The following is an 18734-nucleotide window of genomic DNA, read 5'->3' as shown; positions in this document are numbered from 1 at the left end:
ATTGATTTAAGAGACATAAGAAGATATGGAATGAGTGCCAATGAGACAACTTTCCCTCTAAACACAATTATAATAAATAAACCATTACAGGTCAATTTACACTTTTTAAAATTTTATGTAGGCCTAACTGTTCCGTTTCAAAATTTATTCTATTTTTGTCATCCCTATATTTTTCTTATTTTTCTAAATGATAATTTTTAAAGGGCAGAAAATATAATTACAAACAATTTATTACAATGTTATTATTAATTCTAAATGAAATCAAGGATTTGTATAGTAAGACCTTCTTACTATACAAATCCTTGATGAAATATAATTATGATAAGTCAAAATATAATTTTCGGAATCAATTTTATCAATTTAATATTATCATTATGTGTCTCTGATGTATTTCGATATTAAAAGTTGCACTGACAGATTTACAGTGTGAATTACTTCTCATCTTTTGTAAACCCGTACAAAATTCTCATAAAACACTAATACCTCTTTCATTTGCATCAAAATATAAATAAAAGAACGTTTCTCAATATTGACAGTTGTATAACCCCGTTATTTCTGTTTATATAAATATACGTCCTTGACAATAAACTATAGTTATTGTCCAATCGTAAACCACGTACAGCGTCACGTGGACTTATGTAAAAAAAAAATATTACCATTAGATAACGTGGAGAAAAATGTCAATCTAGCGTGTAGCTTTTCTCTATGTTGGAAGTAGAAAATGGTTGATCTGGCAAGACAAGCGTTTAATACTAACAATTTTCTTTTGGCTGTGGAAATATTCGAGCGTACAATATCGCAAAATGGACCGTCAGTGGATTTATATTTGGGTTTAGCTGATAGCTTTGCCAAAACAGGACAGTTTCACAAGGCCTTTGAAACATACTCTAGTGCTTCTCGTTTAGGATCTATATCGCCGGAAAAATTAAAACATTTGGTGACTAGTTTAGTGAACTGTGTAAAAGGCGAAAAAAATCCAGAGCAAATGTTTAAACAATCACAGTGCTTGTTCACATGTTTAATATGTAGGGGCCTGCTTAAGGAACCAGTGACAATTCCATGTGGACATACCTATTGTAGGAGTTGTCTAGAAAAGGGCCAGTCTAAATCATGTAAAAACTGTGGTGTAGCACATTATTATTTGAATGTGTCACGTTTAAAAACCAACTTTTTGATATCACGGGTTGTTCAACAATGGTTTCCCTCTGAATGTAGGGCCGCCGATTTAAAATCAAAAGGAAACACTTTCATGGAAAGACATAAGTTTGAAAGAGCAATAGTTTCATATTCTGAGGCCCTTGAATTGGGTAAGTAATCGGGTAGTTGTGTAACGTCACATTTTTGTTTCATAACATTTATCCCGGAAGTAACTTTCACCTGGTTTACGACAAGATTTATTCTATGTACCCTAGCTCTGTATTAGCTCTAAATACCAGTTTTTGACATATTGACCTACTTATGGAGAAAACAGTGTATGTGCATGTGTTTATAATACAGATTATAATCGGAATTGTTTAATGTTAGATGATCTAATGTACAACCTAAAAGTCTTCACATATCTTGTTTACAACTTAAATGTATAGCTATTGATGCTATAGAGTATGGTTGCTAGTTATATTTTGACATTTTATATAAATATGCAAATTATCAGCCTTTTTCTGAGCTGATGAAGAAGAATATTGTTATTGCAGTATTGATTCAGATTTACATGCATGTAAACAGTAATATATTTTTTAAGACTTGTCACAACATTAATTTATAATTAAAACACACAATTCCAAGTTTTAACAAACAATTTAGGATATTGGGGTCATTTAATATACACCTTATCTCTTTTTGAACATCATTCTAAGGTTCCTGTAAAATGTTGAGGCCATAAAACAAAATAACTGACATCGCAATTGAAAAGTGATTGTTGTATGACCTCATGAATAGGTAAAGTTAGGCAGATTCTTGGCAATTGGTCAACTGGTGCACATACATGTACATGTATTTCTAAATAGCAATAAGGTGTTCTCTATTACATGTACACTGAATTTGAAAACGATTTTTTAAACATTGTTACAAAAAGAAGGAACAAACGATTGGCCTCACAATACTACATGTACATGGTGTATACAAACTGAAATATATGTACACTGAAACTAGAATAAAGATTCATTTATAATATGAAACCCATCAAAACATAATCACGATAATATACATACTCCATGTACTCGGTATCTCATGAGTGTAACACATGTATACAGTCAAGACAGTTTATAACAAATAGTAGCTAATTAAAATTATTTTATATCATTTATCGGATGAAAATTCAGCTGTTGTCTACTCTACGGTGACACGGTCGGGTTGTTGTTGCTTTGACACATTCCCCATTTTCTTTCTCAATTTTATTATTCAAAATTTTCTTTTATTACATTTACATTTTCAAAAATACATGTATAGACATGTACCTTATCATAATAGTCTGTAATTATTTCTCTACATCACTAAGGTTCCTGTAAAATTTTGACATCACAATAGAAAATATCAAACACTAAACAGAAAAGCAATTTTTGTATGATGTCAAAAGACCAAGCGACACAGATTCTCTTGTCATTCTGCCCAGAAATCTAAATAGTAAATATGTAGTAAAAAGATGTATTAATATTAGAATTCACTTTTCAGCGCCAACAGATCATTTATCCCTCAGCAACAGATCACATGCCTACGCATTGTTAGAAAATTATAAAGCAGCTCTTGAAGATGCAGATAAAGTTATCGGGATACGACCTGATTGGCCAAAGGTAGGCATTTCTATAAAAAAACTTACAGTTTATAACTAAATGATTCATGAAAATCAAATAAATCAACTATTTGACTGTCATTAGTTCAAATACATTGTAACTATATGTATGAAATCTTATTCTTGGAAAGTAATTAGAATTATGTGGAATTAAGCCAAATTTACAGCTCTAAATAATTGTTGAATAAAAGTTACTTTTTAAAGGTTTGACGACAATAAATTAATTTCTGATTATTCAACAGCATGATTTAATTATTTTAAATGTAGGGAATGTAAAGTTTAATTGATATATACTCTAATGGCCGCTGTTTTCCTTTTCTTCTTTGATCATGTTGATATTTTATTCTAAAATCACTTTATTGCTGCAGTCCATCTATATTGTGTTCAAGAAGTATTTTTTTATTTCAATTTATTAAAGAAGTAGAACTTTTTAAAACACTTTCATACATGTATTACCCATGACTATTGACTAATACTGTCAACATAACAAGCTGGCTGTTGTAGTTTTGTGGTGAGACTGGCCTTATGGTGCCAAGACATACACAAGTATACATGTATTTTTGGATGGTTATATTATAAATCTTTATTTAACCATTTTTATGAACAATTTCATGATCAGAACAAGTCACAATTAATTTATCGTATAAAGAGGCATTGTTTCAGCAATTTTCCTTTCTATATGTATATATTCAAACAAGCATTATCATGATTATTACATGTACATTTTGTAATTGATTTTGGCTTTTTTCCTAGAACAATGTAGTCTTTCTGTCCTGTGACTATATCTATCCTTTATTAGCTGATTATGTGGTAGGGACTGTTTTTATAGTAATTATAATGTTCTATTAATTATTCAATTGACCATGGCATGTACTTGTTTTTGCCAGTATATACCAGTTTTTATTGCCAGTTTTTATTGCCAACTTGAAAATGACTTGGTTAATCATGTTAATACCAGTATATTATATTTTTTTTTATACCTAAAGCTTATTTCCTATAGTTTAGAAAAATATTTAATAAAGCTGTTCAAAATTGAACGAGGTGTCATAATCATGACAACATGTTTATTTACAACGTATATATAAATAGTTTCGTTATCAAAAGGAAAAAAAACTGTTAATTGCTATTTTCTGTGTTTCACACTAGTTTCCCCTTGTTTCACATGGTAAATGTAATTGGTTCGTTCTTCTATATGTTATCCCATATTCCAATTAAAATCCATACATTGTTTAATAAAATTGAGAATGGAAATGGGGAATGTGTCAAAGGGACAACAACCCGATCATAGAATAGACAACAGCTGAATACTTGTATAAAACAACATTTGCATTGAAAATCAAGAATATGATAACACCACCAGATTTCTTTTGGTTATTTTTGTTGTTTGGTTGTTTCTTCATGAGTTTATCATGTATATGTACACCAAGCAAAAAAGTACACATCATATGTTATCAGATTTTAATTTATATACATGTAGGAGACTGACTTAAATTTATGTTTATTAACTAATACTTGATTTTTCATTTTTTTTAAAAATTAGGCATACTTTAGAAAAGGACGTGCCCTGTTTGGACTGGATCAGTATGAAGATGCTGTTGTTGCATTACTACAATGTCTTGCCCTGGATCCCTCCATAGCTAGTGCTAAAGATTATCTATCTAAGGTAAAATTATATCATGTCTCTTCTCAAAGTTATGTTTCACATACATTTTGTATGGACAGTCAAAGAAAACTGTTTGTAAGAAGTTTAAAAAATAATTCTACATGTAAATATGTATAGTACGAGTGACTGTTTATATAATGATAATGAGATCTGTGATCTGTCTTTTGAATTAAGATACATGCTTTACATATATATATATATAATATATATATATATATATGAATATTAAACTTATTACCATTATTACAAAAACTAATAAGAATATTAGATATTTTTCAACTTTTGAAATAGACTTTTTTTAGTATTGTTGTAAGCACCACCTTTTAAAATTTGACTGTTATGATCCTTGATTTATATTCATATTGAGTGTTCATATTTCATATTACAACACTTCTTTTATTGTTTTTGTTTATATATTTGATATGCATATTCAATGGATGATTGAGAACTTTAGACATATTAAATACATTTGTACATGAAGACCTTTGTCTTATAACTAGTTCTGTAGGTGAAAACCGTTTGTTGTTCTATTTGTACATTATAATGAAGATGTCTTTTGGGTTATTAGTGCCTTTTGGCGGCTGTCAATTATACAACTGATAACTAATTTTAGTCATGTAAACATGAATTTAAAATAGAAATTTCTTAGTAACCTTGTAGCCTCAGGTTTTCCAATCGAAGGTCAATAATATTTTCCTGGCACTGACTTCCGCCACAAATAAAAACCAACCACCACAAAATAGCTGAATAGTGATGAAAGTGGAAATCAATGCCTAATTGAATGTTAAATTCCCTTAATAATGATAAAGATTTCAAACATACAAGGTTGTCGCTGGTAATTTCTGTGTCATTTGGTCACTTGTGTAGAGTTTTCTTAAAGTGGCAATCATATCACATCTTCTTTGTTGAATGTACAGATATTCTTTCATTATAACAAATGTTTATATTGTAGGCTTTACATAAAATAATCACACCTCTTCCTCCGGATGATCCAAAGGCAGCAGCTCTACACCAACAGATGCATCCCTCAGTCCTGCAGCAACTTATAATGTCAAACTTCCAAACCACTCAGCTTCATCCATCTGTTACAATGGAACATGTTATGCAGTTAAAAAATATTATAAATGACACTTTAGAAGCTGCAACAAATTTTGAAGGGTCATCGAACATGGACCAGAAGCCAAACCAAGGCAGGGTAAGTGAAATACAATAATCAGTATTAATTTTGAATGATATATTTGTGTAGTTTATATTACTATATATCTAAATTTTGAAAGTCAGCTTTTGTGTCAATTATAAATGTATACTGTAGAATCTTAATAGATTAGACTTCAGCTATTACTAGAAAACAATTTTGACTTTATTCAATATAATTTTTTCTTATTGGATAAGTCCTTTGACCTTTAGTATGTTAGTTTTACATGTACATGTATCTATATATAAATATAAAACCAAAAACTGTATCTGGATACCATGAATACTGTTGTTGATATATATATAAGGGTGAAAATGTATTTTTGCTGGTAATTAATTAAATTCAATTCTGTAAAAGTTTTCTGGGAAGTTGTATTATTTTTTATTGCAACCAATTTGATAATATCTGATAAAATCTTCAAAACATAACATGCATAATGAATGAATGTCCAGTGACATTTTGTGATGTAAATGTCCATTTATTATCCAGCATTTACCTACACTGAATTACATAAACTATTTACATGACCACAGCTTCCATTATACATGTTATAGATATTATATATATGTGTTATTGATATTAGATAATTTGTTCTTCAGATAGCCATAAATATAATATCAATGCCTATATAACATATTTTATGAGGCCCTACTTAGGGTTTACCGGTAATTCTGAATTACCAATTATTTTACCTGTGCAAATAAATACTAGAAGATTAATTTGGAAAATATTATTCTTGGATTTTTCATGAATTAAATAATGAAAAATCCTCTTACTACTGTAATAATCATATATTTGGATTGAATAATCAAATAATCCCCTCTAAGTAGCCTTGAGTAATCAGAGAAGTCACATTTATGAACATGCAGTCACATAAATTTGTTATAGGTATATATAAGTGGGCTTGATAATTACCATCAGTGTTTTATAAGCAAGTTACATAAACACGTTATTAAACACTGTGCTTGCAATATTGCATAAGAACTTTTATTTGATGTCTGCAAATTGATCCAATACAATAAATGTAAAAAAAATCATTGCTTCAACAATTTTGTTTCTTTGAAATGCATCTAGATTGTGCTGGTTATGAAACATCAGATCTTTTTATTTTACATAAACATATGATAAGAGGTCATGAACTTTCATTAAGTTTCATGAATAATTATTGGGCAGACTTCATAAATACAATTTACTTTTGGTTCAACCATTTTGCCTAGATTTAAAAAATAGAATAATTAAGATTAATAATATAGATGAATTACCAGTTCTTAATCAAATACTCTCATACTCCTAGACCAAAAATATACACTTCAGGAAATTGATATTAAATCTGGGGACTAGGGACTAATTATAAATATAACTGAAAAATGATGAAAAATCATTACATTTTATAACTCCCCTACCAAATAAAATTTTAAGTTATAAACTGTTTGTTTTTATCCTTAATGACATCAATGACCTCTGAAATAGTTGAATATAATTAAAAATATTTATTTTTAAAACTGTATTGTCAATGTCACCTCCCTTATTTTGATAATTATTCATAAATTCAAAAAAAATCTAAAAGTGGTTAATTACATGTGTATCAAACACATCCAAAACATTTTATGCAGATTGTATGCAGATGCATTATATATTATGCATATCATATGCATGGCAGAGGGCACACAACTGATTTTTTCCCTTTAACTTTCAACGTGTTGCATACATGTGACATAATCTGTGTTTAGGTAATAAAGTCATAAACTGGGTCAGTTATACAACTAATTGTTAGTTAATACAAAAATAGAACAGCAAATGAGTTTAATGTTCTGTAAATTTGCATAAAGGTTAGGAAATATAAGGCATGTAAGGCATTGAATCATAGTTTCTTTTTTCTTGTGAATATAAGTAGATTGATTAATTGGTGGTTGCTTAATGTCCAGTGGCAAATGTTTCTTGCATGATCAGGATGAGAACCTCAAAATATCAATGCAACAACTGTATTAATTACATTGAAGATAAAATTGACTTATCTGGGGGGATTTACTTCATAGGACAGGGGAGTACTTAATGGGGCAGACACTGGGAGAAGGAGGGGGGGGGGGGGTAAAAATGGGAATTTATTGAGGATAAAATTTAAAGGATTTTTGTCAGAAGGCAATGTGAGAGGGAAGTGGGAATTCTTTTTTTTTTTGGGGGGGGGGGGGAGAATATTGAAGTTCATTGCTATTACCTTTGTAGAACATTGAGATGTACATTTTTGAACCTCTTAAAAAATATTTAGTTTTCAGATTTATTAAACCAGTCTCATTAAAAAGTAGATACATGTGTATATATATAAATTTATGATTTGTTTGCATCTTATGAAGTACAATGTGAAGTGTAAGCAGGATGTGTATTTTTCAATTTTTTTTTTTTTTATTGAAAAACTTTTTGTTCATGTATGATATATTTTGACAGGTAGAAAAGATTTGTTATAGAAACAGCCAACATGAAGCTATGGAACAAGGCAATGAAAGAACAAAATGTAGGTTTATTATTTACCCTTGACTTTTGATTACCTATTTTTACTAACACAATGACCTTTGTACATACATGACATATGAAAGTTTTATTTATTGGATTTTTTTTTATCTCCAATACTGCTTTCAAACAAATTGATGAGAAAATAAAGATGTTATTCAATCTTAAGTAAAGCAATGTAGTGTTTATTAGGTTAGGCCATGATACTAACAAAGTAGCACTTAGTTTTTAAGCTGTAATCTCATTCCATCGATGCATTGTAAAACAATCCTACTGGGTTAAATCAATAAATCATACTAGGCCAACATTTCTTTTTAATTGAAAGGACACATATTGTACATTCAGTTCTATGTTAATGAAATCTTTATGGAATGTTGTACATATTAAAGATAAGTTCAAAGGTTAAAAAAAAAAAAAAAAATGACCTGATTTCATTTTCATTTTATGCTGAGTTCACATGTAATTCGTATTCGATTCGCATTAACTATCGCATTTGAAATGTTTTACTTCCTACTCCTAACATCAATTCTAATTCAAATTGGAATGGGCGTCAAATTCGCTTTATGAATCAATTTCAAATTAAAAAAGAAGAGTGTGTGAATGTGATTAGCGAATTTCGCATTCGATTCGAATTCAATTCGAATTTAATTCAATTTAATGTGTGAACGAGGCATTATGTAAAAAATAAAAAATAACCTTATGTTGAATATTACAGGTGCATCAGCTCCAAATTCTAGATCAACATCCCCTATCTTGCCATCAAAGAATCCAAGATTCAGAGATGATTTAAGTCTCAGTTTGAAGAGATCAAGAAATCCAAGTGGTCCCTGTCCATTAAGTCCATCTAGAGAACCTCCTGCTAAAATGTTTGATATGGCTGGTTGCAGTGAACGAGGTTAGTTTGTATACCTAAATATTTTATATGGCTGGTTGTAGTGAACGTGGTAAGTCAGTTTCCCCAAAAGTTTTATATCACTGGTTGTAGTGAAAAATATTTGACATGAATTCAGTAAACTGAAACTACTATGATTTAAACCATGGAGAGAGAGAGAGAGTCAATGTTTAGTATATATTATTGTGGTTATTGCAGTGCATTTATGATTTATTTTGTTGTCTCAATATATTCAATTTGAAAGTGATATGCATGTTTATCATGTTTATACATTGGGACAAGGCCATCTACATTATGAATGAGGCATTATTATGATACATCGGTTGCCTATTCATCAACTCAATAATATGCTTCTTCATAATTTACTATTACATGTTTCTTTATTAGTTGAAAATAAATAGGGCATTACTAATGGTGTAATGACCAAATTAAAGACAAAAGACAAAGATAAAATAAAACATTCAACATCCAAAATTGTAGATTCCACATGATAGATAATGGTAATCTGGTAATTCAAGGAAAGCTCCTCCCAATTTATAAAATATTTATAAAAATTTTATTTGTATCGGAAATTAAAAAAAAATATATATATCATGTATATACAGAATTTATACAAGTGTTTTTTTCATTTTCCATCCCCATTCTTATTATGCTGATAAGAACATACACAACTTTGAATTGGTTATAAAGAAATGTAGCTACAAAAATAGTAATGTTGTTAAGAATATGTTAGGATAAAGCATTTGAAAACATGTAAAAATTGAAATGTATGTGTGGTTCTTTGAGTATAAAATAATATGGTCTATAAATAGATGTAGAGATGAGGTTTTCATACTCAGTGATAAATAATGTCATTTAATGAACCTATAAAACTGTATAATTGGATAAAAAAATTAGAAATAATACTAAATGACGGAACATTATCACCTGTCAACTGTACGTGTGAAAAGCATGACGTGTGTCAAATTGCCCATAATGTACCTTTTATAATTACTTGTGAATTAAATGAATTAGAACACAGAAAAGCATGTTGTACATATAAGGGAAAAGAGATTGGTACTTAACCTTTGATTAGTGAACATGGAAGTTTAATCAATAGTCTAATTTCTTTTATTAGAGAATTTGATTAAAGAATCTAAAATACCTTATAATTTACACCGATCCTTGAACTTCTAATTAAGAATAATTAAGTTTGCAGTTCAGCTTGTTTAGACACAACTATAAATAAATATAATGTTAAGAATTTATTGCCCTAATTTATCCTTGTTATGATATGCTGAAGAAACTGTTTAACTGATTTTTATCGATGAATTATCTTGCATCTTTTTATGGCTTTTTGTTTTTAAATTTGTCTGAATTTAAGTATTTTTGAAAATGTGCTGTTTTTTATATTTAGATTCCTTGAAAGATGAAAGTGAAAGAAAGATTCCCGGAGATTTGTTGAACCGTGACGACTTCGACTGTAGCTTGTGTTACCGATTGTTGTATGATCCAGTCACCACACCATGTGGTCATGTATTCTGCCGTAGATGTTTAGATAGATGTTTGGACCACCAGAGTTCTTGTCCATTATGTAAAAGCTCCTTAGCAGAGGTAAATCTATACACTTTATCCTGTTGAAGATTAACTGTTGTATAAAAATTAATGGGATTTTAGACTGATATAATTAATGTCTTCATTTAACATAATTTTCATCAGTTTTTATACGACCGCAAATTTTGAAAAAATTTTCGTCGTATATTGCTATCACGTTGGCGTCGTCGTCGTCGTCGTCGTCGTCGGCGTCGGCGTCGTCGTCGTCGTCGTCGTCCGAATACTTTTAGTTTTCGCACTCTAACTTTAGTAAAAGTGAATAGAAATCTATGAAACTTTAACACAAGGTTTATGACCATAAAAGGAAGGTTGGTATTGATTTTGGGAGTTTTGGTCCCAATATTTTAGGAATTAGGGGCCAAAAAGGGCCCAAATAAGCATTTTCTTGGTTTTCGCATTATAACTTTAGTTTAAGTTAATAGAATTCTATGAAATTTTGACACAAGGTTGATGACCACAAAAGAAAGGTTGGGATTGATTTTGGGAGTTTTGGTTTCAACAGTTTAGGAATTAGGGGCCAAAAAAGGGCCCAAATAAGCATTATTCTGGGTTTTCGCACAATAACTTTAGTTTAAGTAAATAGAAATCAATGAAATTTAAACATAATGTTTATGGCCACAAAAGGAAGATTGGTATTGATTTTGGGAGTTTAGGACCCAACAGTTTAGGAATTAGGGGCCAAAAAGGGACCCAAATAAGCATTTTTCTTGGTTTTCGCACCATAACTTTAGTATAAGTAAATAGAAATCTATGAAATTTAAACACAAGGTTAATGACCATAAAAGGAAAGTTGGTATTGATTTTGGGAGTTTTGGTCCCAACAGTTTAAGAAAAAGGGGCCCAAAGGGTCCAAAATTAAACTTTGTTTGATTTCATCAAAATTGAATAATTGGGGTTCTTTGATATGCCGAATCTAACTGTGTATGTAGATTCTTAACTTTTGGTCCCGTTTTCAAATTGGTCTACATTAAGGTCCAAAGGGTCCAAAATTAAACTTAGTTTGATTTTAACAAAAATTGAATCCTTGGGGTTCTTTGATATGCTGAATCTAAAAATGAACTTAGATTTTTGATTATTGGCCCAGTTTTCAAGTTGGCCCAAATCGGGGTCCAAAATTAAACTTTTTTGATTTCATTAAAAATTGAATAAATGGGGTTCTTTGATATGCCAAATCTAACTGTGTATGTAGATTCTTCATTTTTGGTCCCGTTTTCAAATTGGCCTACATTAAGGTCCAAAGAGTCCAAAATTAAACTAAGTTTGATTTTAACAAAAATTAAATTTTTGGGCCTCTTTGATATGCTGAATCTAAACATGTACTTATATTTTTGATTATGGGCCCAGTTTTCAAGTTGGTTCAAATCAGGATCTAAAATTATCATATTAAGTATTGTGGAATAGCAAGTCTTTTCAATTGCACAGTATTGTGCAATGGCAAGAAATATCTAATTTCACAATATTATGAAATAGCAAAATTTTTTTTAATTAGAGTTATCTTTCTTTGTCCAAAATAGTAAGCAAGAAATATCTTATTGCAAGATTTTTTTTTAATTGGAGTTATCTTTCTTTGTCCAGAATCAACTTAAATCTTTGTTATATACAATATACAATGTATATTTACTTTTTACTACCAACTGATAAATTTAAATAATCTTTACCATTCAGTGATAACAAGCAGTTTTTTTACATCTTAATATTTTATGATGTATTTAAATGAGTAGTTATTGTTGCAAACTCCATTAGAATATTTTAATTGAGATTAGTTTTGGAATAAGGGAAAGGGGGATGTGATAAAAAAATTGGGTTCAATTTTTTTTATTTGAAATTTCATAAATTAAAAGAAAATTTCTTTAAACATTTTTTTGAGAGGGTTAATATTGAACAGCATAGTGAATTGCTCTAAGAGAAAACAAAAAAAATAAATTCATTAGAACACATTCATTCTGTGTCAGAAACCTATGCTGTGTCAACTATTTAATCACAATCCAAATTTAGAGCTGAATCCAGCTTGAATGTTGTGTCCATACTTGCCCCAACCGTTCAGGGTTCAACCTCTGCGGTCGTATAAAGCTACGCCCTGCGAAGCATCTGGTTTTTATTTATTGAAGAGATTTAAGTTTATTGTTTTATTCTTTTGAATGACTCGCCTCTATAAAATCTCAAATAATGAAAAACCTTTAAAAAAAAGTCAATGACAATTTCAAGTTACATACATACACACATTACAATTCAGAATAATAAATAAAGGTCAGAATATTGTTTTGATTTTGTCTATTATTCATTTTTCCAGTACCTGGCAGAGAGAAGACAGTCTGTTACGGAATCTGTTCAGGGGATCTTACGGACATACTTCACTGATGATTATGAAGAAAGAAAGAAAATCCATGAAGAAGAATTGGTGGAGTTTACAAGGTAAATACAACTGGTTGTTCATTTGCATGAAAAGCTTTATTTATCATATTTTAAAAAAGTTACAGTTTTTGAGAAATAGGAAAAATATTTAAAAAAATGTGTATGTTCAGAAATTAGTTGTCAATACATATTAGATATGAAATTGAGGAAAAGATGGTTTTGCTGAAGACCTATGTCTTTTTCTCCATTTTTGTTCAATTGCTGAGAGTTGTCTCATTGATTCTATCCCCTCGTACCCTCTATTCTCAAAGCAAATTTGACATCAAACTTTATTTCCCACTTTTTATTAACAGAATGTCAGTTGAAGGAACAGCAGAGATTCCAGTATTTGTATGTACCCAAGCATTCCCAGGAATTGCCTGTCCCCTACATATCTTTGAACCAAGATATCGGCTGATGATTCGACAATGTATGGAGTCTGGAACTAGACAGTTTGGAATGGTTGTTACTCTCACTGATGATGAGTAAGTTACTCTATTTTTTTATTTACTGTGTTCGTTGGTTCAAAGCAATGGTAACTGGTTCAACATAGAGTAAATTAGAAAATTAAAACTACTCATTCTGATACCAATAGATAGTTCACTTCTTAAATCCAAAATATCAACTAAGAAAAATAAATGAACCTCCATGTCGGTGCATGTAGCTAGATTGGACAAAGAATTTTAACAAAGGAACACATTTATCAGGGAATACAAATCACAACGCATAAAATTTTATTACTTCACTTGGATCTTGCTTCAAATTGAAAAACAAAAATGATTATTTAAAACAGATGGTGTTCCAGGAACCAAGCATTAAATAATAACTCGAAACAAATCTATAAAGAAAAATGTCATCTTAAGCCATTTAAATAAGGTATAAGTTGTTGTACATTTATCTTATTATTATTTTTCATTACAGTGATAATTTTTCGGACTTTGGTACTATGCTGGAGATTCGTGACGTTCAATTTTTCCCAGATGGAAGATCTATAGTGGATACTATTGGTGGGCGTAGATTTAAAGTATCAAGTCGGGGAAAGAGAGACGGATACAATACTGCCAAAGTTGAATTCATCTTTGATAAAATGCCTCCACAAGAGAGGTTCCAAGGTAAATTTGATAATATGTTAAAAAAAAAAAAATATCACTGAATATTGTCAATGTTGGAATTAATTAGTACATGAGAAGTCAGATAATTATACACTTTCCACAATATATGTGTTTACTTAAGTTTGCAATGGAAAACTGATGTTTACCCAAGTGTTGTTTTAATTTCTTACTTTAAAGCCTGTCATTGGGTTTATATTTGAGTCAGATATCACCAGTTAGTTACTATAGGAAAGAACTTATCTATTATATTAGATATGTAAACTGAACACATGAAAATTTTATTTTGAAAGAGGTTTAGTTTCTGTTGAAATGAATATATAAAAAGATATATCATGTTTTGTTGGTTTGTTAAATCAGTAATAAGGCCATAATAAATAATAGGTTTGTTTGCCCAAACGCTACCTACCCAGAAAAAAGCTGCCCACTCAAATTCTTTTATTGTCCTGATTTGAAGAAGTTTTTTTAATCAAATAGGCATGAAGACTAATTAACACCTGATACTTCAATTTCTTTTTTTGAAAAAAAAAAAGAAAATGCCTACCTACCTACCCACTGTCTCAACATTTGGGTAGGGTTTGGGCAAACCAAAATATTTTTAAGTGTGGCCTAATGTCTTTTACAATGGCAAATAATTTAATTTAATATTGTGTTTCAGAAATCAAAGAAGTACAAAATGATGTTTACAAATTTGCCAAGATTTGGTTTGATGCTTTACCTGGCCTTCAAAGAGAACAAATTCATAAACATTGTGGACAGTTTCCAGCGCTGGACGAGGATTTCACGCAGTATCCAAATGGTCCCAGATGGTTGTGGTGGTTAGTGTCCGTTCTACCTTTAAATCCACAAATTCAGTTATCACTTTTAGCAATGGTACAACTAAAAGAGCGCCTGGAGGGCGTGAAGAAAGTTATACAATACATGAGTTCCCGTAGACGAAGTCAATGACTCCGACACATGTTTACTAGATATTCAGGTTTATACGTGACATTGTCCATAGTTGGAATTTGTATTTTAATGCAATATATTTATTCTTATTAAGAAAATGTTTATAGATAATTACATGTATATAAATGTAAATATTCAAAATGTTTTATTTGTACTTTTAACAACATATATTTTTTGCTTATACAATGATCCTCACTTGAGATTGAGATTGGTGTTGCAACTGTTGCATGTACATGTATCAAGATAAGATCAGGTTCTTGTTAATGTTTGTGTAAATTGTAGCTGGTTAAAAGCTCCATTATTTGATCAAGCTCTTAATAATTTGTATCATTGATAGGAATAAGATTTGTGCAACACCAGTTTTATTTCAGCATAATTTTAAAAAGATGTCCAACATGTATAGTTTTGTAACTACCAGGAAAATGAACATATCCTTAAAATTTGTACATTTGTAGTATATCATAATATTTGATGTCCACCATTGTTTTTTAATCAAAAGCTTATGAGAAACTTGACTTGTTCAACATGTAGAGAGAGTATTGTTTTCTGTGTTGAAAACCACTTTTCTCTATATTAGAGAATATTTCATTTATTCTTATGACTTATGTATAAAATCAACAGGCATTTTTTTCTATGCCTTGTAAAAAAATATACATAATCTAACATTTATAAATATTTGTTCAAGTTTAAAAATTGATTAGCTGATATAAAATCATCCACACAATATATATAACCTTGTAAATTTATCGATTACAATATTTATAAGTATTGTATCTAATTTTTTGTAACATGAAAAATTATCATATCTTTTTACTTAATGTGACAAATTATGATTTTTTTTTTATATAATTATTACGTCAAGCCTTATGGGCTGGCAGGATATTCCAATTTATATACTACTGTGGACTTTCATACATGTATTTACAAACATAGTTATACCCAGGGCGTCTTCAGAAAATACATATTTATTTGTAATGACTAAATTATGATTATGATTATTAACAGTTTGTGAACTTCATTCATAAACAAGGCATTATTAAGAGTTCAATTTAAGCCAAAATAGATGGTACCTAAAAATGAAAAAGTACAGAAAACATTAATTCCTTAAATTTAAAGAAACCAAAAATTTCGAAATTCATTCCCATTAATTTTCCCTATGCAACTAAAACATATAATGCTTCTCAGGTATTTAAGTAACACTCTCTTATTGACAGAAGTGAAGCCTTGATAAATCAAATATCTCCCTTTAAGGAGAGTTGACAGTACCTCATAATCTCTATGTGCATTGAATAATATTTTTTTTATAATTAAACCCTTATGTATTAAAATTCAATGATCCAGCATTCACATCTTCTTGCCATTAATGCCCTCATTCATAAGATTTATGCTTTAAATGTATAAACAATGCAGTGCTTATAATAGATAGTCTACTATTCGATAATTTATTGCAGTTATTTTTGCTTTTTTATTGTGTTTTACTAAAATTAAGATATATCCATAAACAAATTCTTATTAGATCATGAAGATATACTTCTTTTGAATTGAAAAATTTGTTCTGAAAAGAAAATAAGAGTACATAAAGTTTAAAAAATAGTTAAATTCATACCGTTTAGTACAGTCGATCATTCTTAAAAAGTCCTAGAATGTTTGTAATTCAACTTCAATGTCATTAACAAGTAGAATTATACATAGTTTATTATTTAAAAAAAAATCCATTATCTTTTATGGGAATTTTACTGTAGCCTGTCATTTAAGTGCAGGTATGTCATCCTTTAGTAGGTTTCATGTCATAAACATATAGAAAACTGACGTATCTTACATGAAATGGGATTTTACTTGCAGTTTATATCAAAAAAATGGAACAAGTCAAAGAGCAATGCCCATGAATATGTTTTCCTCATTTTTGTAGATGAAAGATGTAATACCAAGATATATTTAAATTTAACACTTTTTGATCTTACGAAAGTAAATAGCCAAAACATGTTAGATTTTCAAATGTAAATCACTTTATTTTATTTCTGTTATGATTTGAATCTGTCAAATACAGAAGATCATAATATGTATACATGTATCTTTAAAATAATTTAACAATTGAACAGACTGGTCCTCAAGATTTGCATTGTATTACTGACCTGTTATTTGCATCAATTATGTTGTTAATAAGCTACAAAAATTGTGTACATTTAAGTATTATTTATTTGTTTGTACAGTTAATGTAGATAAAATTTTATGTATTAAGTTTTGTAGCTTTGTAAAATGTTACACTGGAAAAATTTAGGAAAGAAATCAAAGCATTCAAATAAATGTAAAAAAATTAAGGGGCCTATCAATACCCTAATTTTATTTTAAATACTTAAATAATATCAAAGTTATAATACGTTATAAATGTAAACAAATTAACTTTTGGCTGATTTCTTGTCTTACAAATTGTTGTTTAATGAATTTCCTTCTTTTACCAATATGGTTTACAACAATTTATGTGAGTATCATCCATGTAGAAATTATGTAGTTATATTTTTTAAATAACAAATTTTTATTTTAAGATGTAATTTAAAGGTATTTTAAGCTTTCCAGTAACACAGATTACCTTGATTCTGTTTCACATGAAAACTTTAAAAATATTAATGATGTTGACAATTCAAAACATATCAAAATGAATAAAAAAGTTTTCTAAATTAACCTTGACAAACCCTTTAATTTCACAAATTTGGGTGGATGAAATGATATCTGCCATGAAAATCCATTTTGCGATAAAATCTGTCTTTCTCATGAAAAAAGTGTTGTTACCTGTATCATTTGTTAGTTGTATAGTCCCCTTACTACATTTTGGCCAGATGATTTGATAATCAGTAAGTGATATTAAAATCCAATTTATAAAGAGAAACTTATTTGTTTCTTTAAATACAGTTTTATTGGTCAGTTATATTGTACATACCTCTATTGTATCAGATAATTAAGAAAACAAAGGTTTTGACAAAGACTATCAAACATTCACATTTTAAACAGTGTATAAAGTATCTATAAAAGGTTGTTTATTGTTTATATAATTTGATTAAGTAAGATTAAAATTCCGTATCAGAATAGTAATATGCAATTCACATCATAAAGTCTACACTGTTAAATGTTGGATGCTTTTAAATGGACAGTTGTCATGCCTGTCCTGACCTAGAAAAGCAGCATCTGAATTTTTACAAAACATTCTATTGTAAATAAACATGTTGTTATTTTTTGTATGATTTAATATAAATTATTGGTGATTGCATTTAAATGATTTCTTTAGGGCTGACATCATCGAATGTTGTGCCCAATATTGAGCATTATTGAGCAATTTGTATACGACCGCAAATTTTGAAAAAATTTTCGTCGTATATTGCTATCACGTTGGCGTCGTCGTCGTCGTCGTCGTCGTCCGAATACTTTTAGTTTTCGCACTCTAACTTTATTAAAAGTGAATATAAATCTATAAAATTTTATCACAAGGTTTATGACCACAAAAGGAAGGTTGGTATTGATTTTGGGAGTTTTGGTCCCAACATTTTAGGAATTAGGGGCCAAAAAGGGCCCAAATAAGCATTTTCTTGGTTTTCGCACTATAACTTTAGTTTAAGTTAATAGAAATCTATGAAATTTTGACACAAGGTTCATGACCACAA

General features: G+C 29.4%; 1 protein-coding gene across 1 annotated transcript; it reads left to right on the top strand.

Annotated features, from left to right (window-relative positions):
• The first annotated feature begins 624 nt into the window (after window positions 1-624).
• LOC134697048 (LON peptidase N-terminal domain and RING finger protein 3-like) lies at window positions 625-18431 on the top strand. Its single transcript, XM_063559064.1, has 11 exons — window positions 625-1307; window positions 2668-2786; window positions 4326-4448; window positions 5401-5643; window positions 8086-8152; window positions 8864-9043; window positions 10437-10633; window positions 12924-13045; window positions 13339-13509; window positions 13946-14136; window positions 14792-18431. Exons 1-11 carry the CDS (start codon window positions 722-724, stop codon window positions 15079-15081), a joined length of 2289 nt encoding a protein of 762 aa, XP_063415134.1. The 5' UTR covers window positions 625-721; the 3' UTR covers window positions 15082-18431.
• Window positions 18432-18734: the final 303 nt, after the last annotated feature.

The sequence above is a fragment of the Mytilus trossulus genome, chromosome 14 (genome assembly GCF_036588685.1).
Source record: "Mytilus trossulus isolate FHL-02 chromosome 14, PNRI_Mtr1.1.1.hap1, whole genome shotgun sequence".
NCBI lineage: Eukaryota > Metazoa > Mollusca > Bivalvia > Mytilida > Mytilidae > Mytilus > Mytilus trossulus.
The sequence above is the reverse complement of the archived record's forward strand: the minus strand, read 5'-3'. Positions and strand labels throughout refer to the sequence as shown.